The sequence below is a fragment of the Sceloporus occidentalis genome, unplaced genomic scaffold, assembly GCF_023333645.1.
Source record: "Sceloporus occidentalis isolate IW3139 unplaced genomic scaffold, rSceOcc1.0.p SCAF_1, whole genome shotgun sequence".
Taxonomy (NCBI): domain Eukaryota; kingdom Metazoa; phylum Chordata; class Lepidosauria; order Squamata; family Phrynosomatidae; genus Sceloporus; species Sceloporus occidentalis.
In genome coordinates, this window is record NW_028316981.1 from 80,412,440 (window position 1) to 80,437,178 (window position 24,739).

The 24,739-nt window shown below is 42.0% G+C and overlaps 1 protein-coding gene across 6 annotated transcripts in view; it reads left to right on the forward strand.

Annotated features, from left to right (window-relative positions):
- UIMC1 (ubiquitin interaction motif containing 1) overlaps positions 1 to 24,739 on the forward strand; it is a 121,993-nt gene that overhangs the window by 56,999 nt on the left and 40,255 nt on the right. For all 6 annotated transcript variants that reach the window (XR_016281464.1, XR_016281463.1, XM_089527232.1 and 3 more), the window contains exons 6-9: positions 4,528 to 4,592; positions 8,376 to 8,464; positions 10,357 to 10,436; positions 24,155 to 24,317. Coding sequence is in view for 4 of the 6 variants with exons in the window: in XM_089527232.1 (XP_089383358.1) it covers positions 4,528 to 4,592; positions 8,376 to 8,464; positions 10,357 to 10,436; positions 24,155 to 24,317 (397 nt within the window). In the remaining 2 variants the exon portion in view is untranslated. The remainder of the gene's footprint in view (positions 1 to 4,527; positions 4,593 to 8,375; positions 8,465 to 10,356; positions 10,437 to 24,154; positions 24,318 to 24,739) is intronic.

A 24,739-nucleotide genomic window follows, 5' to 3' on the forward strand; every position in this document is an offset into this window, starting at 1 on the left:
GGCAGCTCTCGGTCATTGCTGCTGTTTTAAACAGATTGCTAGTCAGATGAAGTATTTATTGCTGCTGTATTTTAGGTTTATGTCAGCCTTTTCCAACCCTCATTTTTCATAATGACTTCACTGCTAGATCATTGTATAACTTTATCTTCTCTCAGACTGAGGCTCAACCTTGTTGTTACTGTTTTCAAGTGTATTTGATTGTTTACCCTGGTGATGGAAAGATACTTAACTTGTTTTGTGATATTTATATTCTGTCTTGTAATATTGAACACTCTGAGGCAAAACTGTCATGTCTGCATTTTCTTTGAGAAGCAAAAGTGCAGTGCAGCCTGTGCTTCAGGTCTCCGAGTCTTGAAACTAGAGAGGCTATATTTAAACATACCTTAAAGGTGACCTGTGAAGGAGAATGTGTTGGACCTGTGCCCTGGATTTTGTTGGTTGGTCCTTTTCGCGTGTGTCTCATTTATGATTAGTGAAGATGACCAGGCCAGACTTGTATCAAAGCTGTTTTTGTCTGCTTGCCTTTCTCAGAAATTCAAGCCTTATTTAACCTGGAAGATTTTGTGGCAGGTGAAATGCTGATGAAAATCTAGGAAACCCCAAGGGGTCTAGTAGTGCTGGTGGCTGAGAAAAGACACTTGCTATAGCACCTGCTAGGATTTAATGTTAATCCCTAATGAATTCCTGGAAGAATTCCTTAGAAAGTTTCAGCATCAGCCTTCTTTCTCCTTCCTTCTAGTGCACAAGTATCAAGCAGTCTTCCAGCAAAAATGGGGAGTAATAGACTTGACATTTAAAATGGCTCTAGGGCTATGAGAAACAAATGGAGTTGTTGGGGCAACCTGAAAACACAATTAAAATGTAAAAAGCTCAAGTTCTAACTCATAAATATGCACTAAAGCACTGTAAAGGAAGGGCTTCAGCCTACCAGGTGATTCTTAATACCCCTTTTCTTTCTTCCACCTGTAATAGAACATGGAGCTGATGGCAGGTAATTCAAAGGCCACTTCCCCATGTTTTAAGCCTCATTTGAGCACTGCATTTTCCTTTGCCATAATTACCTACCATTGTTCCGGCACCCGTTTGTGTTGACAGTAGTAGCAGCCCTAAAGCATTTAAGGTGCCAAAGTGCCTCCTTAGTACAGACTGCTGCTTCCTCCTTTTCCCCCTCCTCAACTTAGCTGCCTGCCTTCCTGAGCCACTTGTTGGATCTGTAATATGGGTCTATCAGTCCTAGTTTAGGATGTGAAATCTGTGTCATGTTTTTCCTGGTGGTTTGAGTTGCTGCCAAGCCCACTTGACTGGGCCCCATTCATCTGCTGAACTGCAGAGGTATTAACAAAGCCAGTAACTACAGTTTCCTTCAGGTCTTCCCTAGTGCTTCCTTGTTCAGTCCTGTTTCAGTGAAATGAATCTGCAACAGTCACAATGTCTGAGCAACCGCTGCAAACTCTCTCCACTGTTCTTCAAGAAGGGAATATGTACCTCTGCTGTCTGTTTAGATGAACATTTGTCATGATTCATTGTCTAGAATTAGACTGAAATGAAATGTTATGTACCGTACAGAACACAGGGTATGTATGTCTCCTTTCTCATACCTTTTAAATGTAGGGAAATGTTCAGCACATGTGAATTTCCCCATCCCTCTTCTACTTCATTGGCTGCGTCTAGTAGCAGACAAGGATGATACATTAGGGCAACTGTGTTGTGGGCAGGACCTGTAGTTTGGCTACCCACAGTTTCAGTCTTTCCCTGTTGAAATGTTTCTTGTCCTTTCCTTTGAGGCATTAGAACTACATCGAGGTGCACTGTGTACTGAACAGGTGGATAAAATCAAAATGCTAGGAATTATCCCTCAGGGCAGGGAAGATGGCTTCAGATTTGTTTCTTCTCCAAGGTGTGACACTACTCATTGGCTTGTACCAGGGGTTGGCAACCTCCGGCCCGCGGGCCGGATGCAGCCCGCGGAGGCCGTTGGAGCAGCCCCCTGCTGCTGCCGCCACTGCCACCGCCGCCACCAGCAGCGGCGGTCATGGCTTTTTGCTGCCCTGGACGCCGCCTTTTTTTGTCCAAGGTCGCGCGAGACTTCACTGCCATTTTGGGCAAAAAATGGCGGCGCCCAGAGGTGAAGTCTCGCGCGACCACAGAAAAGGTCGCGTGAGACTTCGGCCTCCAGGAGGCCCGCTGCAGCCACCGGAGCCCTCGAATAGTGCTCCGACGGCGGCAGCGGACCTCTGGGAGGTCGGGGCTGGCACTGGCGGGCGGGCTGCCAGAACCAAGGAGCCTCGCTGTAGCGAGGTCTCCTTGGCCCTGGCCGGCTCCCTGCGCCGGCGGGAGGGCTGCCAGAGCCAAGGAACCTCGCTGTAGCGAGGTCTCCTTGGCCCTGGCCGGCTCTCTCCAGGCAGGGAAGGAAGGGGTGGGGGGGGAGGAGGAGGAAGGAGGAAGAGGAGGAGGAGGGAGGAAGGAAAGAGGAAGAGGAGGGAGGAGGAGGAAGGAAGGAGGAAGAGGAGGGAGGAAGGAAAGAAGGAGGAGGAAGAGAAGCAGGGAGGAAGAAGAGGAGGAGGAGGGAGAAAGAAGAAGAGGAGGGAGAAAGAAGAGGAGGAAGGAGGAAGAGAAGGAGGGAGGAAGGGGAGGGAGGAAGGGAGGAGGAGGTGTGCATTTCTGTGTATTTTCAGTGCATTTAATGCTAAAAGGTCTGCTGTAACAATGATAGTGGTGGTGGTGGTCATGGTGATGGTGATGATGATGAGTGAGCTTGAGAGCCATGCAACTACTGTTTCTGAAGCTGAGAAAGTGTCACCTTCCAAAGTGTGTTTTGGGTGCTTTTAATGCTAACAAGTCTCCCTTGCTTTGACAATGATACTGTGGTGATGGTGATGATGATGTGAGAGCCATGCAACTACTGTTTCTGAAGCCAAGAGAGTGTCACCTTCCAAAGTGTGAAATGCACAAATGTGCTGTTGAGTGTGTTTTGGAATGCAGGTTGGGGGTGTTTGTCCAGAAAGGGACCGAGGAGGAGAGGGCGGGCACACGCCTCCTCCTCCTTGCGGGGCTTCGGTGGAGGCTCCGCCCCTGGAGGGTGGCTCCACCCCTGGAGGGTGGAAGCTCTGCCCCCAATATGCAGCCCCACCCCCGGAGGGTGGAAGCTCCACCCCTCGGCTTCGGCCCCCCCCCCCGACTTGTCTGAGGGACAGCAACCCGGCCCCCGGCTCCAAAAGGTTGCCTACCCCTGGCTTGTACATTTCAGTGATTTTTGCTTGCTCTTCTTTGTGGTCTGAGCATTTACTGTGTAGTGCATTCTGGTTCCCTTGCTCTCTGCTTGTTCAGTGCAATAGTATGGAAGTTCACAATTTGTATTCAAGTCATTTTGGGTTTTTAGATATGGAAAGTTCAGGGGGGGGGGGCAAAACAGGTTTTGGATTCCCCAGTTTTCTGTTGCCATGGGATGACATGCATGAGTCTACAGATTTGCTGATTCTAAGAGCCTTATTACATGCCTGAAGAAGAAGAGCCCTCCCTCCAGTCCATCTGCCTTGGTCCAGGCCTCAAAGGGAGAGAAGAATGCTGGACCTGATCCCCTCCACCCCACCATTCCCTTCTCCTTTTGTGTCGTGCCTTTTTAGATTGTAAGGCTGAGGGCAGGGAACAGTCTTTTATCCCCTCTGTTGTAAGCCACCCAGATTTCCAGTGATTGGGTGGCATATAAATAAATCCTATTATTATTATTCTGTGCCTGACTCAAGACAGGTTATTCTGGCGGCACTGCTATCTTTTGCATTTGGCTAATGTATTTTAAGAGTAGGGGAAAGAGAAGGAGAACTACTGCATAAAGGAAAAAATGAGAGGATATAAGAGGAGCAAAGAAAAAATGGATAGAACATGTGAGAGAGTGGTCACTTTTTATTTTTTTAGTTACCTTTAGGGCCTCTGGAGTTGATTCTCAAAGAGTTGCTTCAGTTGCAGCTTTTATAGTAAAATAAGCAATGTGAGTATTGTTTATTTAATTCCTCAGTGACTTTCATTGAATTGTAATGATAATCCATTTCCAAGTGCTATGATCATTTTAATTCTGACACAGACCTAGTTTACAATTGGTGTGCTCAGTTATAAGCCCCTGAGTTCTCAGATCATTTTGTGACATTATGAGTCCCCTCCCCCCTATTTATGTTCCAGCTAAGGACAACATTGCAAGCCAATATATGTGGTCAGTGGTTCTGTTCCTGACAGATTTTTTCTTAGTTTGGCTTTGACAAGATGAATGTGTTTGGATTTAATCCTTTGAGCTAAATGCTTTCTGGGGACCTTAACTACCTTCACCACCTGATTCACACAACACAGTGTACCACAACTCTCTTTTTGTGGCATAGTGCGTCTAGATAAGGGTTGGTATGCTGATTCTGCCATACACTGGAAGGTTAGTCAAGATTTCTTCTTCTGGTTTCTTCAGCTGTTTATGATTCTGTGGCCAAATAACCCCATGTTTGAGTATAGAGATAATGGATACATTATTATTTTCTTTCTGCTTAGGCTTCCCAAGTGTTATTTGCAGAAGATGTGCTTGAAGAAAGAGAACCCATGCAGATTACACAGAGGTAAGTAGGTATATTTCAGTGTAATTGATCTTGGGAGGTACAAACCTGCTGACGAAACCTGGTCATTGAGGCCTTACCTGTTTCTTTGGAAGCTGTAGCATGGGCATTGTTGTCTATTACAGCGCTATATAAATAAAGGTTAATAATAATAATATACACATGGCTGTTGTCTACTGCAAGTTATGTTGGTGTTGAAGTATGATAATAGGGAGAACATTCTTGTTTACACAGTTATCAAATGCTGTGTATGACTCTGGTCCTTTATTGAATCTTCTCTTTTGAGGTCATGGCAATACAGTATTCTTTCATTACCTTTAGATATATCTTCCAGTAAATGAATATAACCACCAGCAAAATGCCTCAGTCTTTAAAATGTAAAGTCAAAAGTAGCTTAAGCCTGAGGGCAGGGAACCGTCTAATTAAAAAGATTGTATGTACAGCACTGTGTAAATTTACAGCGCTTTATAAATAAAGGTTAATAATAATAATAATAATAATAGGTTGCTACAGTACTTGCCCTAATAAACTGACAATTTAATTTGATGTGACACCACAAAGCCATCAGCTGGGAGTAGTAAAAAGATGAGTTGTTATAACTTGTAGAGTCTCAGTGGAACAGTGTTTAATATATATATATATATATATATATATATATATATATATATTCTTTGAAGACGGAAGAACAGAAGACCAAGAAAACGCTTCCTAATATCGACAGTAACTTTGTCTCCTTGAGAGAGCAAACAATGTTCCAGGAAATCCAGTTCAAGTATGAGCAAGTGGCACGGTTAGTTGGGAAGTTCCAAACCTTGTTTTCTTGAGATGATTAAATGACAGGATTGGGAGACTGCTGTTGTTGGCTTTTCACATTTGGGTGCCTGCTGCCTTCTTTGGCAAGGCCTAGTACTCTGGCCGTTTCAGGGATACCTCCTGAGAGGTCTGGTTCCTTTAAGCTTCCCAAAGCAGGAGTGAAATATGCTGGTTTGGATGGCTAGCAGTGGAAATCAGGAAATGGTAGGAGATGGAACAGATGCAGGAAGATTCATGAATAATTTTCCAGGAAAGTTTCAATAATTGCAGTGTGGACACAAGCAAAAGTTATTTGATTCTCAAGTTAGCTTTCTCAGGTTTTATCATTAAAATGCTCTTGGCATGAGGTCACTGGTGTTTCTCTGTCTGATGTCTTCTCATTGAACTAACAGCCAGTAGCAAAGGTGTGGGCAGCTACAGCGAGACTGAATTTTGACCAATATAGCTGGTTGTAGTTGTGTGTGTTTCAACTCCAAATTGTCCAAAATACAAGCCAGAAGTAACCAGAAGAGTGTGCACCACTGTGTAAAAATATATATATATATTCGTTTTTAGCCAATTTTCTTATTTCAAAGGACAATTTGGGGGCTGGATATGGAACCTTTATTTCTCAGCATAATTCCAGGCAGAGTTTTGACCCATTTAAGAGTGAGATTTTGTCTCCTAAATGGGAGAGGTGGAAGGATGTGGGAGCCGCAAATAAAAGGTTTTGTGCCAGTTGAGGTCTGTGAGCAACACTTTTGCTACCCCTGTATTAGCTGGTGCTTGATCAGAAAAGATCTTCTGACTCCAACCCAGTGACAGCATTCATGGAAACAGCCAGTCTTTCTGGTCAAGGCTTTTACATTGAATGCTTCTTCCATTTCCCCCTTAGACTGTGGGTGATAGTCTGTGGGTAATTGCAGCTAAAATGGCCAATGCAGTTTTAGGCTGCATCAATAAAAGTATAGTGTCTAGATCAAGAGAAGTAATAGTGCCACTCTATTCTGCTTTAGTCAGGCCCCACCTGGAATACTGTGTCCAGTTCTGGGCACCACAATTCAAAAAGGATGTGGAGAAACTGGAGCGTGTCCAAAGGAGGCAACTAAAATGGTGAAGGGTCTGGAAACCATGCCCTATGAGGAACAACTTAGGGAGCTGGGGATGTTTAGCCTGGAAAAGAGAAGGTTAAGAGGTGATATGATAGCCCTGTTTAAATACTTAAAGGGATGCCATATGGAGGAGGGAGCAAGCTTGTTTACTCCTGCTCCAGAGAACAAGACCCGGATTAATGGATGCAAGCTACAGGAAAAGAGATTCCACCTCATCATTAGGAGGAATTTCCTGACAGTAAGGGCTGTTCGACAGTGGAACAATCTCCCTCGGAGTGTAGAGGAGTCTCCCTCCTTGGAGGTCTTTAAACAGAAGCTTGATGGCTATCTGTCAGGGATGCTTTGACTGAGAGTTCCTGCATGGCAGGGGGTTGGACTGGATGGCCCTTGTGGTCTCTTCCAACTCTATGATTCTATTAGCTGCTGTTTACATTTTTCAATAGGGTTGATGGTCCACTTGCCAAACTATAGCTCTAGGAACATCCAATGCGGTCAGCAGTTGCCCTCATCGAGCTGCTAGGATCAAGATTGACCATTACGTGCTGTGACATGTAACTTCATCAGACAGCACATCTGGTTTAAAATGACAGTGGCTACAGTTTTCTCATTTTTGTGCACATTAAGTGTTGCCAGCTGGCAGCTGGCAGCTGGCCCTGTAGAGCCCTGTGCTGGGCAATGCGCAAACACCCTGATCAGTGGGTTTTAGATGCTATTCAATTCTTACACTGCTAGAATGATTTTGAAAGCAGCTTTAGCAAAAGATACCTCACTCCCCCACTTTCTGTGGGCCACTCAGCATTGTTGTTTCCTATGTTGTGCAAAGTACATTAGATTGAGATTTTAATAAATGATTATATGCTTTGTTACTAGGAGATAGTTGGTGTAGCAAGCAATGCGGGTTGACTTCAAATTGATTAGCCCATTTTATAAATGTCATAGCAAATTGTTTAGCATGAGGCCTTTTGAAGTGAGTCTTGATGGTTTACACAGAGTAAGCTGTGTTTGGCTTGGGCTCAGAACAAATGCTTTGAGATGGTTTATTTAGAGAGAGAATGAGAGAAGTCACTTGTGGTTTCCCATCAGGATTTTCTTATTTATCATAAATCCATGGTGGCTGTTCCTGACTCTCTGAGGCTCATGGCTGAGTTTAATAAATCTTCCCTTTTGTCAGTATGGGGATTTGTGCTTTTCAAGTGTATACTTGCATACTTGATCAATCCAGTGGAAGAACCACGCTGAACTCTAAGGGTGACAGGATGATGTCACATTGGCACAGCCTGTTATCTTCTTGTGATGCAGGGAAGTTATGTTTTGCAAAGAAAATGGCGACACTGGAAGGTCAGAATAAGAGGAGCCAGACACAGTTAAATGCTGCATGAAGGAGATGCTCTGTTCATGTTGGCAGGATTTTACTGTAGGGAAGCTTTAAGTTGTGTCAGATTCCTGCTGCTTTAGAGAGCTGTGTGCAATGATGAAATGAGGAATAAAATTTTTTAGCAGTAAGGATAGGAGAAAAAAGAGTTTGGTATCAAATACATCTCCACCCCTTCCCATTCCAAGGAGTTCCTCACTAGGGATTGGACTGTTCTGTTGCCTCCTGTACTCTTATGCCCAGCAACAAAAAGCATTTGCAGTACTAAATAGAAATTCCTATTTCTCTTGTATGACACAGTGACCCTATATTTTACTATTAGAAAGTGTCCCTAGTGAAGAGCTTCTCTGTGGTTCCATTGTTTTAGGAGAACTCTTTTGAACCTGTGCCTTCCTTTTCTAGCTTTCTCTGCTCCCCTTCTTGGATAGCCAGCACTCCCAGGACTGTATCTGACTTTCACAGGCCTGCATGCTGTGACATTGGTTTATTATGTTGTTTGTGTTTTGATAGCATTTCTGCCTTGACCCCCCTGGACAGTAAGAGAAGCCCAGACATTTCCACAGAGAATCGTGCTGAGGAAGAGATCACCATTTGCCCTGGTACGGAGACCTGTTACAGTTCACTCACAGTCTTGAATCAGGAAGGTCAAATCCTTCTCTGGCAAGCAGGGTTGTATTTACTTGTGGGATTTTACATTCTGAAGTTCCATATATCTGAGATGGATGAGATCAGTGCCTAGGAGAAGCCTTAGAAAACACAAAGTTCTACCTGCTCCCTTGCACTCTAGTTTTTGTGTTTCTTGTCTCAGCCATAAGAAGGCAATCTGCTGAACTCTCTTCAAACACCTTTCACTTGGGCAGTAGTGCTGATGACTCCCTTGAAAAGCAGTGGGACTTTATGTTCCCTTCCATGGTTTCCTTGAAGCGTCCTAAAAGGAGGCTACTAGCATGCGGGCACAACTGCTCCACTTTCTGTTCCTTTTTTCTTTCCTGACACCAGACTAAGCACAAGAATGAGCATCACCTACCAAATTGCTTTGTTTTGTCCTAATACCACTTATGTAAGTATTTTATGTCAGTCTTTATTTCTTAGGGACAAGAAATCTTGAACTTGTGCTTCATAATAATAATAATAATAATAATAATAATAATAATAATAATAATAAATTTTATTTATATACCGCCCTGTGGCGAACCAATCTGGGCGGTTTACAACATTAAAATAACATACAGCATAAAAACAATATATTTCCCTCCCCCCTTAAAAAGTTATTAAACAACATATCTAATTTAAAACCACAATAACTAGTTAAAATAACAATAAATTAAACAAAATAATACCAACCAATAAACCACTGCAACTTCAGTTCTAAAGAAAAGGGGGCTTTGGAGACATTACTGAGGAGGGGGGAATCCTGAGATCCTGAGGCCGGGATATTTCAGTCTGGGAAGGCCTGCCTGAAGAGATCCGTCTTGACAGCCTTTTTGAAGCTGTCCAAAGATGTTAATTGACGGATCTCATCCGGCAGGCCGTTCCAGAGCCTAGGGGCGACGACAGAAATTGAATGAAACCTTTCTTCCTCCCAGTTCTGGTTGAGCAAATGAACTTCCCTCTCTACCTTCTACAACAAGGTGTTTGCAGAAGTGAAGCTTCAATGAGCTGCTAATTTGGACTGTCCAGGGTGTCAAACCCAGCTCTGACAGAAGGGTTACTTAATAGGAAATCAGTGGTCCCCACCTGCTGGTTCTTTGATGGCAATCCTGAACAATGTATGCTTTTTCCCCTCAGTTCAAAGCAAATCAGTCATACAACAGTGCTTATAAATCCATCTGCCTTAAGCATACATTTTTGAAATCATGCTAGGGTGAAAGGAATTTTCTTATATTCAGTAAGCAAGAAAATTGTTCAAGGTTAAATTGTTCTCTTCCAAACCAATCTGATTTTGAAATTTATTTTTCTAAAGCAAGCTTCCCCCCCCCCCCCCACTGTCACATCTCATTCAAGAATAGGTTTAATTGTGAGGTACTCTGCAGGAGGCTAGATGAGGTTTTTATTGTTGGTAATAATTGAGGGGTGGTGTTCTAAGGATACAAAGAAAAGGCAAGCTGTAGAGCAAAGCAATAGGTGTGTGGCCTTTCTCTTGAGTGGGAGATCTTGGCTCTTGCAGCGTGCTGTTCGCCAGCAAAAACCTAACCAGATATGCAGCCTACACACCCTATTGATTTGTGTTCCCTATTAAGCTGAAGACCATCAGTGGCATTATCCACACATTTCTTCACTATAGCTTTAAACTTCTACCCCAGCTATGTTGTTGCACATTGTCTGCTAACATTTGTGACAAGTCTAAAAAATGTTTAGAAACTGTGAAGACACTGTAAAGTAAATGGGGTAAGTTTTATCAGCTAGTGTGGAATGTGCTGCAGGGTTGAAGGGGGCTTGGGAGAATCAGGAGGGGCTGGGCTGCTGCTAACATGGGAGACTTCTATTGCAGAGACCCAACCGAGTCCATCGCAAGCTATTGAGCCCGAGAGCAGAGAAATCCATTCATCCAGTAAAGATGTCTCTCTGCAGGTAAGCAAATCCCTAAGGGATAACAGCCAGTGAAGCGTCTGGAATGCAGAGTCTCGTTTCCTGCCTGTCTTCTAAAATGAGCCGCCTTGCAAACAATATAGTCTGGTAGGAAATGTTCGTCTAGGAATGTGTGTGTATGTATGTGCTGTCATTGGGTCTTCCTCTTACCCCCCCCCCCCCACACTTTTGTCAAGAGTTCTTCCTAGTAATTTCTGTTGCGCCGTCTCTGCAGCCATGGACTTGGCACCTTTTGTTAGCTGAAAAGATTGCTGTTCACTTCTCACATTTGTCATCTTGTGCACAACACCTATCAGTGTGTGCTACTTGGGAGGTGGTGTGAGCTGAAGGACCCCACTCGACCCTGCTTGGAAAAGGAGTTAGCTGCTTGTCCCCAAGACACACATCTCTGACTAAACAAAGGAGTTATAAGCATGTTGGCAAAGCTGTGACTTCACAGTGTGATTAAATTTCTGTCATTGGTTCTTTACTGCCCTCTGAGGGAGGAGGAGGCATGCATGCTTACCCAAGAAGGGAGAGGACTGAACCTCACATGTTTTGGCACTGTTCTGAATGTGACTGTTTTGGAATTGCCACTACACCTCTGTGAGCTGGCCAAATATTCAGAGTCTTGATTTACCAGCCATAGATGCTTCTGTAGAGTAATCCAGAGAAAGACTTCCCATGATTACCTCCAAATGAATACTGTTACCTGTTTTGCCTTCCTGTATCATCATACCTGTTCTGTAGTCACCATGCACCTGTCACAACAGGGACATCTGACTTCAGCTGCTGTTTGCAGTAAAGACACCTATTTAAGTTGCAGTTTAAGGGGAAAGGCATTATCAAAGGGATTTCCAAGGACTGTTCTGACAGGGTACATGAGTACAGCTGGATTGAAGAAAGCTTGATAAGACGATCCATATGTAAAAAGCCAGTTCTGACTGTACAGGGTATCTCTTTGCATTAGGGTGACTATTACATGTAAGAGCAGTTTTACATTGACACAGTTATCTTAATAAACCTGATTTATTCTCTTAATGGTACATTTCAGGCCATTGATCTAATAGAACAGTACAACCATTGGTTAGCTGAGTTCTCACAGCTTATGCTACGTCTGCATGGTGATTATAAAAATGGAAAGCTCTTCTGACATAGTCGGAACAATGAGATGGTCTCTTACATTTTTATGAATGGTTGGGGAGGACATTTGTCTTAAAATAGGGGGAGTGTGTCCGTTAGTGCTTTTGGACCTCTCGGCAGCATTCAGTACCATCGACCATGGTGTCCTTCTGGAATGCCTGGTGGATTTGGGAATGGGAGGCACTGTGCTTCAGTGGTTCTAGTCCTATTTCTCTGGCAAGTTCCAGATGATGGTGCTTGGGGATAGCTGATCTTCAAAAAAAGAATTGTTGTATAGCATACCACAAGGTGCCATTCTGTCCCCAGTGCCATTTACCAGCTACAAGGCAGGGTGCCTTCAGATATAGCTTCAGCTAAGGATAGTGTGTCTCCTCTGAATGAAGCCTGGAGGAGGTAATGGGCAGGATTGGGGGGTGGATTAAGCTGAATCCAGATAAGACAGAGGTGTTTACTGTAAAAGGTCCTAACCTGGGTTTGGAGGTGTGTCACCCAGTTCTGGATCGGGTTATACTCCCCGTGAAGGGCTGTGTTAGTAGCTTGGGGTGCTTCTGGATCTTTTGCTCCAAATGACAGCTCAGATAGATGCAGCGGCCATGAGTAATTACTATCAGCTTCATTTGTTACACCAGCTGCACCCCTACCTAGAACTGGAGAGCCTAAAGATGGTAGTGCACACGCTGATAATCTCAAGGCTATACTGCTACCATCCACTGTATATTGGGCTACCTCTGTACCAAGTTCGGAAACTTCAGTTAGTTCAAAATACAGGCAGCTAGATTGATTATTGGGATATCCAGGAGTGATCATATTACACCAACATTAAAATCACTCCGCTGTCTGCCAGTTAGTTTCCAGGCAAAGTACAAAGTGTTGGTTATTACCTTTAAAGCCCTACATGGTTTGGGTCCAGGTTATCTACAGGATTGCCTCCTCCCATATAATCTCAAGATCACCCAACCAGTGGTTATGCTGGCTGGAGTAATCTGGGAATTGTAATCTAAAAAAATAACATTTGCAAGCTCTGGCTGTAACATGGATGAGCAAAGAGACTGGAATGGTGTAGTAGAGCTTGACCCTCAGCTCTTTAGACAAAGAAGAGAAGTATCTTGTCTTGCATGGCTCAGTGCCTAATGGGATGTAAGTCATGCAGCAGCCTGCTTGATTTCCTGTTCAGCAAATGTTGTCCACACTAATGCTGCCTCTGCTGCTGCCCCATGGGTGTAAGGGGCCCTGTTTGAGTGGAGAAAGCCTCGGTCGCTCAGGGCATCTCTTCTTGCAAACATTGTGGGATGGTGCTGCTTTCCCCTTTGTTGGGTGGACAGTCAGTCATGCAGCTGAGGCTTCTCTTAGCTACGGTGTTCTCTCAGGGCTTGTCAAAAATCATTCAGGAGGAGGGGGCTGACAAGCGTTGCTACACAATGCTGCATTTACATTTACAGTGAGTTATTTACTGTGGGAATGTAAGCAGTTCATTTGGACACCTAGTATTTGCAAAAGATGTGATTGGCAATGCTGTATAAAGTGGAAATGGGAAGGAGTACAGAGAGAGAGAGCTCTTCACATCTGTGGATGTGTCATCTTATTAGGATAACACCAATTTGATCAGAAAATCTTCAACTTTAGCATGTCTCATTCTATGCTTGGTATGTCTTCATGACACACCACAGCATAATGGCACTTAACAAGATGTAGCAGTGCCAAGATGTGAAATACCCAGGAAGATTGGTTGTTGTAGTAGTAGTAGCAGCCGTGTAGCTGAGCAGTTGCAGAATTCTCAGCCTGATTCTTCCCCTTTGGACTTGGATCTGTGCAGAAAAAGATTTCACGTATGATTTTGCATGCAAAATTTTTGTTGGTTCCTGCAATTTGGACTGATCACTTATCAGTGGGGAATTTGGCACATTAGAGATTGGTCCTTTTAAAAAACAACCAATCATACACCCACCCACCCACACATAGAAGCAGTTTTCAATCAGTCAATGAAATTCCTCACACAGAATTGGGTTCTTACTTGACAATGTAGATTCTATAATGAAGCTGCTAAGCAACAGGCCTACATAATGGAGACCACTCATAAAACAAAACATGAGGCATGCCTAAGCAGTCAAGCTACCTCTGGTGATGATTTCCTTGGAATGGCACATTTATAAGGACACAAATGCCTTTGTATAAGAGTATGTCTCCTTGTCTCACCCCAATAAAACCACTCATTTTAGATTATTTCCATAGGTTCCATTTAGCTAGTTTAATGTTAAAAAAGACATTTTAATGCTTTTGGCAAATCTTCTTTGCTTTCAGTGTTTAGAAACCTTTTGAGTAGACTGACACTAGGTAGAAGCTAGTATTAAGATGGCAGTAGTCAGCCTTGTGCCGTTTACAAATATGAATAAGGCAGAGCCTCTATATTTCAGCAAGAGAAGTGCGCAGTGACTTGGAAACTCTGCAGGAGATAAGAAATGGGTGAGCTTAATGACATGCAGATAATAGTGCTTAACTTGATTCCACAAAAAGCTAAGAGAGAACTTGGATGGGTGTTTTTTTCATCCCACGTCCCTGCCATAGACCTAGGGCCGATCTTTTTGAATCAACATGTTTCTCGCACACAAACTAAGAAGACATAGGGTGGTTTTTAATACATATTGGACATTAACACAAAGGACCTGCTTATCGCTGCCATGTATTTATGAAGTGAGATGGATGTTGTGTTAGATCTGAAGTAAGGAGGCAGGTCAAGTCTCCCAGCTTGCCAGGAAACTCACTGAGTGGCCTTGGATAAATTCCTCAGTGTGACCTATATACTAAGCTATTTACTAACCTACCAGTGATCCACATATTAAGCCTAAGCTCTTTGGAAATAAAGGTCTGGGTAGATGGAAGTGTGTAGTCAACAAAAAGAGAAACAGGAGTACCTGGAACCTCCTTGAAAGCAATGCCCTCTTTCTTACTTCAGGATCCTTTCCAACATTTTCAACTATGATTGGACACAGTTATAGTAGAATCATAGAATAACAGAGTTGAGTGGATAAATCTTTCAGTGGTTCTTACTCATGAAACCTTAGAAATAATATCCCTATTTAGAGTCATATAGTTCTGATTGCCAGCTGTTAAGGACAAACAGCTCTTTCCTATTTGCCTTGACCAGTAGCTAGCCAGATGCCCATGAGAAGCTCATAGACTGCTGAACTGGGCATTTGACAAAGACATCGAAAGCCTTGCTGGATCAAGCTGAGGGCTTATCTGTTGCACACATGATTTGTCAGACCTTTCCAGGAAGCTCACATACAGAGCATGAAGGCAGCAGCTTTCCTTCATCATTTGTCCCCTGGCAATTGGGCTGAATTCTGGAAAGGAAGAGGCACTAGGGATCACATGGCAAACATATGATGGATAATGGAGAGCACCATGGGATTCCAGAAGAAAATCTGTATGTGCTTTATAGACTACAGCAAAGCCTTTGACTGCCTAGATCATGAAAAGATATTGCTTGCACTTAAAGGAATGGGAGTTGCCACAACATCTGATTGTCCTGATGCAAAACCTATACTCGGGACAAGAGGCTGCCATCAGAACAGAATGTGGAGAAACAGAATGGTTCTCACTTGGCAAAGGGCTCAGGCAAGGCTGCATTCTATCACCCTATTCGTTCAACCTATATTCAGAAAATATCGTACACAGAACAGGCTTGGACTCAGAGGAAGAAGAAATGAAAACAGGAGGAAGTAACATTTAACCTAAGATACACAGATGACACAATACAATTAGCAGGAACAAAGACTGGAGCAATTGCTTAAGATGTTCAGGTAGGAGAATGCCAAAGTTGGATTAATGCTGAACATTAAAAAAAACAAAAATAATGACATAGAAGATCTGCAAGAATTCATCCTAGCCAATAATAAAAAAAATTGTCTAGGATGAATTCTAGAAAATAGTCAAAGAGGTCCCATACCTTGGTTCGAATATTGATCAGATCAGAAACTGCAGTCAAGAAATCAGAAGACAAGAATTGGGAAGGGCAGCTATGAAAGAATTAGACAAGATCATAACGTGTAAAGACATTACTCTGAACACTAAAGTGAGAATCATCCAATCCGTTCTATTCCATCATATACGGATGTGAGAGCTGGACAGTTTAAAAAGCTGATAGGAAGAGAATCAACTCCTTTGAGACGTGGTGCTGGAGAAAAGTACTGAGAATACCATGGATGACCAAGAAGACAAACAGTTGGGCTCTAGAACAGATCAAGCCTGAACTCTCTCTGGAAGACAAGATGACTAAATTGAGGCTGTCATACTTTGGTTACATCAAGAAGAAGAAAATTAATCATTAGAAAAGGCAATGATGCTAGGAAAGGTGGCATCACTAGGGAGGTGCAGACTGCACCAGGTGACACCATAAGGATGTGTGTGACACCACGGCTCCCCAAATATCTGCCTTTAAACAGAAATAGGCTGTGGTGTTCTCTGCCATCCCTCCAAAATACTGAAGATATGGTGTGAGTGGGATGAGGCTCAGTGGGGAAAGGGAGGAAAAAGGAGAGGCCCCAGGTTTTAAAATAATTTTTAAATTTACTTTTTTTAATTTAAAAAATATTTTAATTTTTTTAAAAAAAAAATCACACCACACTAGATTTTACTTAGATTTGTGTGCATCATGATGTTTGTTAAAAGTATAATTTTAATTTTGCTAATTGTTGTCACCACTCTTACCATTACATTCAGCGATATATGGGAATTATGATTTATGACTAACATTAGTACAAAAAACATTTCTAAGGATTCTGTATGGTGTGATATGGGAGGAGGTCAGTGGGGGGGGGGGGTTGACACTGTGACTGCACCATGTGATGCCAATCCCAGTGACACCACTGAGGAAGACCTCATACCAGATGGTTAGACTTGATCAGGGAGGACAGAGGCCTGGGCCTGCACAACTTCAGCAGAGAGGTTGAGCACAGGGGGGGCTTGGAGATGTCTAATCCTCAGGGTCGCAGTGAATTGAAGTCGACTTGAGGGCCGTTAACAACAATGCTAACAGCAGCAACAACAGCAAAACAACAGCAACAACTTCAACTTGTCTGCTGACTTATGGTGAGCCCATGAATTTCATGTGGTTTTTTTAAGGCAGGGAATTGTCAGAGGTTGTTTTGCCAGTTCCTTCCTCTGAAATATAGCCTGCAGCATCTGGTATTCATTGGCAGTTTACTATCCAAGTGCTAAACACTGCTGACCAGTAATATATTCTAGTCTTTTACTCCAAGGTGCAAAACACACTACAGAAATAATCCAGTTTGAGACTGCTTTAACTGCCCTGGCTCAGTGCTAGGGAATCCTGAGATTTGTAGTTTATTGTGGAACCAGAGCTCTCTGACAGAGAATTTTTATTTTATTTTATTTTATTTTATTTCTATCCCGCCTTTTTCCCTGAAGGGACCCAAGGTGGCTCACAATAACAATTCTAAAAACTTATTGCAATAAAGCAATTAAAACATCAGCTAAAAACAATATAAAATTACAAACATTAAAATCACAATGCCAATCCCATATAAAACCCATCCCATGACTAAACATTAAAATACTGCCTGAACAGACTTCTGGTAAAGATGGCGGAGCGTTAACAGCAACTCTCAGTAGCGGGTGAGAAGCTGTGCTGTTTGTGGTAGTATTAGTGGGGTTAAATCGATCCCCTCATTAAGGGGGATGCAGGTGGGCTCATGGGATCCTGAAGACAGGGATTGTTGCCCAGATTGGATCCTAGGATCGGAAGATCTGGGCACTGTAACTGGAGGATAAGGGCAGACTGCAACCGCAAACAGGGGTAAAGGCAAGCCTTGCCGTGCCGGACTTTTAAAGGGGGGAAGACATAAAAGTCTCTTGAAAAAGCTGCTGCTTCCCAGAGACAGATCCTCAACAAAAAGCCTTTATCAGAGGACTATATAAAATTCATTTGACAGAAGAGGAGTTCCGTGCAGAGCTAAGTTTGTAAGCTTTAATACCTGGGATTCATTAACGAATGCTTACAGAACGGACGGAAAGCGCCCGGCTGGAACAAAGAATTTCTTTTTGGAGGACAAACTAACAACGGCAGGTGCAAGAAAGGGAGGAGAAAGCTGAGAAAAGCAGAAGCGAGATATAGTTAGGAGGTCTGGGAAATAGATGAAGAAGTAGAGATACCCAAGGAGAGGAGAAAGTCGACACTGATTTGAGGAGGAGTGGTTAAAGACGCCAGACACGAACAAGAAATAGAGGACACTGTACGAGGATGAGAAGCAGATGGAGGCGGACAAGAAGCAGACGGCGGCGGACGAGGACGAGAAGTAGACGGTGGTGGACAAGGACAAGAAGAAGACGACAGGGGTGAAGAACTGTATAGATTGAGAGAGGATACAGAGAAATAAGAGACTCTGGACTTGTTAAAAACAATTGAAATTGGCGGTGGGGAAGTGGGTTTTTGTGGGCTCGGTGTTTTCAAGGTCGGGAACCGCGTGTAAGGGCAGGAAGTGACCAAAAGGGAAGTTGCATAGCAAGATAGATAACAAAGGCCTGTTACAGACTGCCAAAATAAAGCTGCTTTGGGTCTCTTTGGAGGTATGCTATTTAAATGATGCATGGGTCCTAAGAGTCCGGAGGTCGCACCAAAGCCATACTCCATTCCTAAGCACTGGAGTGCAGCTTTGGTGCAGCTTCCAGATTCTTAGGGTGCATGCATCATTTAAACAGCATACCTCCAAAGAGACCCGAAGCAGCTTTATTTTGGCAGTCTGTAACAGGCCAAAGAGAGGAAGCAAGAGAAATAGAGGAGGTTAAGATTAGGGAAAGCCGGAAGAGCAGAGCGACGCCGAGTGGTTGGGAGGGATATTGCAAAGGAGAACAGAATTGAAAAAACAGATAAAAGAGCGACGCCTGTGGTCAGGAGGACACACAACAATGACTGCAAAGGAGAACAGAACTGAAGAAACAACAGATAAAAGAGCGACGCCTATGGTCAGGAGGACACACAACAATGACTGCAAAGGAGAACAGAACTGAAGAAACAACAGATAAAAGAGCGACGCCTATGGTCAGGAGGACAAACAACAATGACTGCAAAGGAGAACAGAACTGAAGAAACAACAGATAAAAGAGCAACGCCTGTGGTCAGGAGGACATATAACAACGACTGTCAAAATGGAAAAAATAGAAGGAACAATAGTAACAAGAGCAAGTGAGAAGGAGAAAGAAAGGAAAATGGTGCAACAAGCAGAAATAAAACAAAGTCAGACAAGAAGACCTTCTATAGAATTGAAATCAATGGACTCAAATTTGAAAATATTGGAAGCCATACAGAAAATTGAATTAAATATATGTCAAGAGATTAAAGACTCGAGAGAAGAATTAAGACAAGATTTTAAAAGAGATATGGAGGAGTTGAAAGAAGCAATGAAAGGACTTTCAGAGGACATGAAAGAAGTAAAAAAGAAGATGAGTAAGTTGGAGGTTAAAACGGAGGAACTTGAAAGAGTGACACAGGAACTAGTACTGTCACAAGCACATGAGAAAGATTTGAATAGAATGAGGGACTTAAAAGACCGAAGAAAATGTATAAATGAAGACCTTTATGATAAAATTGTACCGGTTTTGGCGAAATTGATCAACTGTACACCAGAATATTTAGACCTGGACATCGATAAGATCTTTAGAATTAATTCTGCAGCAGCAAAGAACCGAGATCTACCAAGGGACATAGTTGTGTACTTCACCAGGGAGAGAATCAAAGACAGAATCATACAGGAAAGCTATGTAAAAAAGATTACAATAGACGGGGTGGAGATAAAAATCTTTAAAGATGTCCCGGGTGAGATATTACATAAGAGAAGGGATTACGCCACACTGACAAGGATGTTACAAATCAAAAATGTAAGGTACAAATGGGAACCATTACAGGGGATATCGTTTACATGGAGACAAAGATTTTATAAAATTGACACTCTGGAGAAGGCTAAGATCTTCTACAATAGCTGGTTTAAGGAGGATGAGAAGATGAATAAGGATGTTAAAGAGATGCAATTGATGAAAGAGAAAGAACAAGAAGAAAAAAGAAAAGAACAAGATGAAGATGAAATGAAAATCCAGGAAGATAAGGAAGAAGGATTGAGAGACCCTGAAGAAGAAACGGAAGTGGAAGAAGAAAGAAATTTGTTGGGAGCAGTTGGAGGAATAGATCTGGAGTGGGATGAGGAAGCAAGAATTTTGAGAGAAAATCCTGAGACTGTGATAGTAGAAAAGAAAGACTGGGAAAAAGAGGAAAGTGAGAAAAACAAAGAGAACTGTGGTTAAACACAAATATAGAAAAAGATGAAATTCCTTTCATGGAATGTGAAAGGAATGAACTCTGGATATAAGCAGAAGAAAATTTTCCATGAATTAGAGAAACAGAGATGGGACATTTGTAGTATACAAGAAACTAGAATCAAAAAGAAAGATGTGAAATATCTGAAAAATCCGAAGTTAGGTGAAGCAGTTATCTCAGCAGACATGAAAAAAAAAGAATGGTGTAGCAATATACATAAAAAATAAAGCATCTGTATTAGAAAAGATGAATGATAGTGAGGGAAGATATATTGGGATAGAAGTGGTTATAGATGGGAAAAAGACATTGGTTGTAGAAATATATGGCCCAATGGAAAAAAAGGCTAAATTTTATAAGAAATTGTCTAAAGAAATAAAAGAGTTAAATTATGAAACGTATATTCTGATGGGGGACTGGAACGGGGTGATAGACCCGCAATTAGATAGATTATCAACAAAAAAAATAATGGAAAAACAGGGGAAATTGCCTGAAACTTTTTTTGAAATGTTAGAAACTTTTTCATTATTGGATGTATGGAGATATAAAAATGGGAAAACAAAAGATTATACTTTCTACTCAAACCCACATAGGTCTGCATCGAGGATAGATATGTTCATCATCTCATGAGAATTGGTAGGGAATATTAAAGAAACAAAGATAAAAGTAAATAAAAATTCAGATCATAACCAAGTTTACTTGGAGTTATTGAGAAAAGAAAGTGATTATAGATGGAGATTAGATGAATAGTTATTAAAAGAAAAAAGGACAGAAAAAGAAATTAGGGAACAAATAAAATTTTATTTTAAGGGAAATTTGGAAAAAGACACTAATATGAAAATGGTTTGGGATGCAGCTAAGGCAGCAATAAGGGGCCATTTGATAAAGAAAAAAGTGGGGAAAAAAAGAAAAAGGAACAAAATGAGATAAAAATAATTTCAGAAAAAAAACAAAGAAAGCAACAACAACAAAAAATAGAGGACCCGAAGAATAATAAAATAGATAGAGAGATAAGAGTTTTGAACAATCAACTTAATATAAAAATGACAGATGAAATTGTTAAAAAAATGAAATTTACAAAACAAAGACAGTTCGAATATGGAAATAAGGCAGGGAAATTAATAAATAAAGGAACAAGACAGGGATGCCCATTATCACCTTTACTATTCATAACATGTTTGGAGATACTCTGTAATAAAATTAGAGAAGAAAAATCAATACGGGGAACGAAAATTAAAGGTAGGGAGATAAGAGTAAGGGCGTACGCAGATGATGTGGTACTAGTGGTAGAGGATCCTATAGAAAATACACCAAAAGTTCTAAAAATATTAAATGAATTTGGAGATCAGGCGGGATTAAAAATAAATAAAGAAAAATCAGCTATAATTACGTGCAATATAACAAAAAAGAAACAAGAAACACTTCAGGGGAAAATAGGAATTAGGATACAAAAAAAAGTGAAATATTTGGGAATCTACATTACTAAGAAAAATAGTGATTTATTTGATAACAATTATAAAAAGGGTTGGCAGGAAATAAAGAAAAATTTGGAAAAATGGGATAAATTGCAACTATCATTATTAGGGAAAATAGCATTAATTAAGATGTCCATCCTACCCAAAATCTTATTTTTATTTCAAAATTTGCCAATAATTTACAATGATGGAATCTTTATAACATGGGAAAGGGATTTAAAGAGATTCGTGTGGGCCAGAAGGAAGGCAAGGATTAAACGGACAACATTAATGGATGACAAAGAAAGAGGGGGATTAGGAATGCCAAATTTGAAATTATACTTTCATGCATGCTGTCTGGAATGGATTATTAATTGGATTGATTTAAAAGTTGAACAATTATTAAATTTAGAGGGGCCAGTCTTGCTTCTTGTAGAAGGGCATTCTAGAGGGCAGGAGCAGCCACTGAAAAGGCACTCTCTCGTGTCCTCACCAAGCGAGCCTGTGATGGTGGAGGGACCGAGAGAAGGCCTTCCCCGGAAGATCATACCGCTCTAGCAGGTTTGTATGGGAAGATACAGTCTTTCAAATAATCTGAACCTAAGCTGTGTAGGGCTTTATAAGTCATAACCAGCACTTTGAATTGTGCCCAGAAACGAACTGGTAGCCAGTAAAGCTGTTTCAGCAAGGTAGTTATGTGGTCCCTATAACCAGCATTCTGGCAACGGCATTTCTCACACACTGAAGATTCCGAACAGTTTCCGAAGGCTGCCCCATGTAGAGTGCATTGCAGTAGTCCAAACAGGATGTAATCAAGGCATGTGTCGCTGTAGCCACATCTAACATCTCATGAAATGGACACAGCTGGCACACACATTTTAACTGTGCAAATGCACTCTTGGTTACTACTGAAACCTGGACATCCAGGCTCAGAGTGGAGTCCAGGAGCACACCCAAGCTGTGAGCCTGAGATTTCAGAGGGAGTGTAACCCCATCCAGCACAGACAATGTCCCTATTGCTTGATCTGCCTTATGGCTGACCAGGAGCGCCTCTGTCTTGTCTGGATTAAGTTTCAATTTGTTTGCCCTCATCCAGTCCTTTACTGACCACAGACATTGGTTCAGTACAGAGACAGCTTCCTTGGAATCAGATAGAAAGGAGAGATAGGGTTGGGTTGTTAGAGCATGGAAAGACACGCTGTGTCCACAACGACCACCTACAGAGTTGAACCACATCGACAGGACGCCAGGGAGAAGGAATCTGAAGAGATGTCTGCAAAGGTATTCAGGCCAAGAAGGAAAATATTCCTTCACCACTGCAAATGGCCTTAAGCTCCTGGCTTGAGAAATAATGACAAGAGCACTTCAAGCCTTCACTCTACACGAGGGCTTTAATAAATAAGTTACTTTAATAAATAAGTTACTTTGCCAACCAAACAACCATAACAACAAAACAGAGAGGCAGTTACTCTAACACCAACTGTCATAACTGACACCCTCTCTCTGAGGGACCAACTGTCTCACTCTCCCTCAGTGACAGTTGAGAATGACAGTTGATACTTGAATTATGGAATGTTGATGCTGTCAGTCCTTCTGAGAGACAGTGCGACTTGAAGGCACAAAAAACCAAACCAGGAAGTAATATTGCTTAACGACTAGGACATTTTCTAAAGGCAAAACATGGAGAGATTTTTTCTGAGAAATGATAACAAAACATACACTATAAGAAAAGAAACAGAACACATGTAAACTTACAATTCTATGTTAGGGTATCATTCTTAGTTATCAGAGTTTATTTCTTGTACCCTCCATCAGTGGGCAAAATGAGCCTGATTTTTCACAGTATCTAGCAAATCTCAATTTCAAACAGGTGTGCTTATGATACTGCTTTCTTGGAAAGAAAATCATACCTTTTTTTGGGGGGGGGAGATCTTCTACCTGCAAATATACCTTGACTTTCTGAATAAAGCAGATTGGCTACATTTCAGTATCCATACATACAGAGACCAGCTGGAAGGCCAGAAAGGAAATATGCAAGCAAATGTTGCATAACACCCAGTGTCTTGTCTACAAGGAATCACCATAGAACTATGATAAAAAGACTTGCTGAAAATGCTTGTAATACTTATTCTGTTGCAACAGTTGTCTCAATCTGATACCTCAGCCTTTCTATTTAGAAACACTGATATCATTCAATATCTTCTCAAAGGATATATCCAAATTCAGGTACAACATTACCATGCATGCATATATGCCCATAACATGCTACTGTGAAGTCCATGATTTAACAAAGTTAACCCTTCCCATTGACTCAAGTCAGCCATGAGGATGAGGGCAGCATCCTTTTATCTCATAAGGCGGCACACTCCAAAGGCAGTGCTACCACCTCAGGACTGATAAAAATCTGGGTTTATAGTGTGTGAATTTTCTATCAGTTGTTTTTGGGTTTTTTGCTCCTCTTGCTTTCTCAATTTAAGGTGGTTTTACATTTTCCCAGGAGAATCACAATGATGTTGCAGGTGATCTATGCTTTAAATAGAACACATGGATCTCCAAGGGAGCATCATGGCGATTTGGGAAGGCAGGGAGTCTTTGAAGTAAGCCTTAGATATTAGTACTGTAGCATTTACTCATCCAAGCAAGCAGGGTTCCTTGGCTGTTCAGAGAGAATAAAAACTGATGCTGGAAGTGTAGAGCTTAGGGAGGGTCAGAAACTGCAGGAGGCCAAGAAAGCTCAATGGAACTTGAAGAATTAAGGCTTCAAGAAAACCACTTGACTAATCTCTTAACCCCTTTCTCAGGCAGATGCAGAAGAAGTTGCAGAGAACATGTCTGCCCAGAGCCCTCCAGCTGAAGACCCCACGCCCTGTCCTTTGTGTGATCGCAGATTCCCCATTTCAGAAATTGAGCTACATGCCATGTATTGTAATGGCACAGGAGAAGATACAACTGAAGATGCTCCAGGTTTGTTACACCTGTTCTCATCTGCTGCTTGTCTGTGGTGATTAACTCAGTTGAAGCTGCCTTTGTGTTGGTCTTTTCAGTTGCAATCTATATGGAGAAATAGGTAGTGTGGGTAGTGGATTGAGTGCTGGACTAGGGCTCCAGGAGACCAGAGTCTGAATCCCCACTCAGCCATGGAAACCCACTGGGTGACCTTGGGCAAGTCATATCCTCTCAGCCTCAGAGAAGGGCAACGACAAACTCCCTCTGAAAAAAATCTTACCAGAAACCCATGTGATAGAGTCACCATAAGTCAAAAACTACGTCAAGGCATACTACAACAATAATGTCAGTATGGAGTCCAATTGTATGGAGACCAAATTGTTAAAAGCTTAAGAGTTTTAATTTTTAAAAATACAGAGTTGACGGATCCAGTGTGTTAT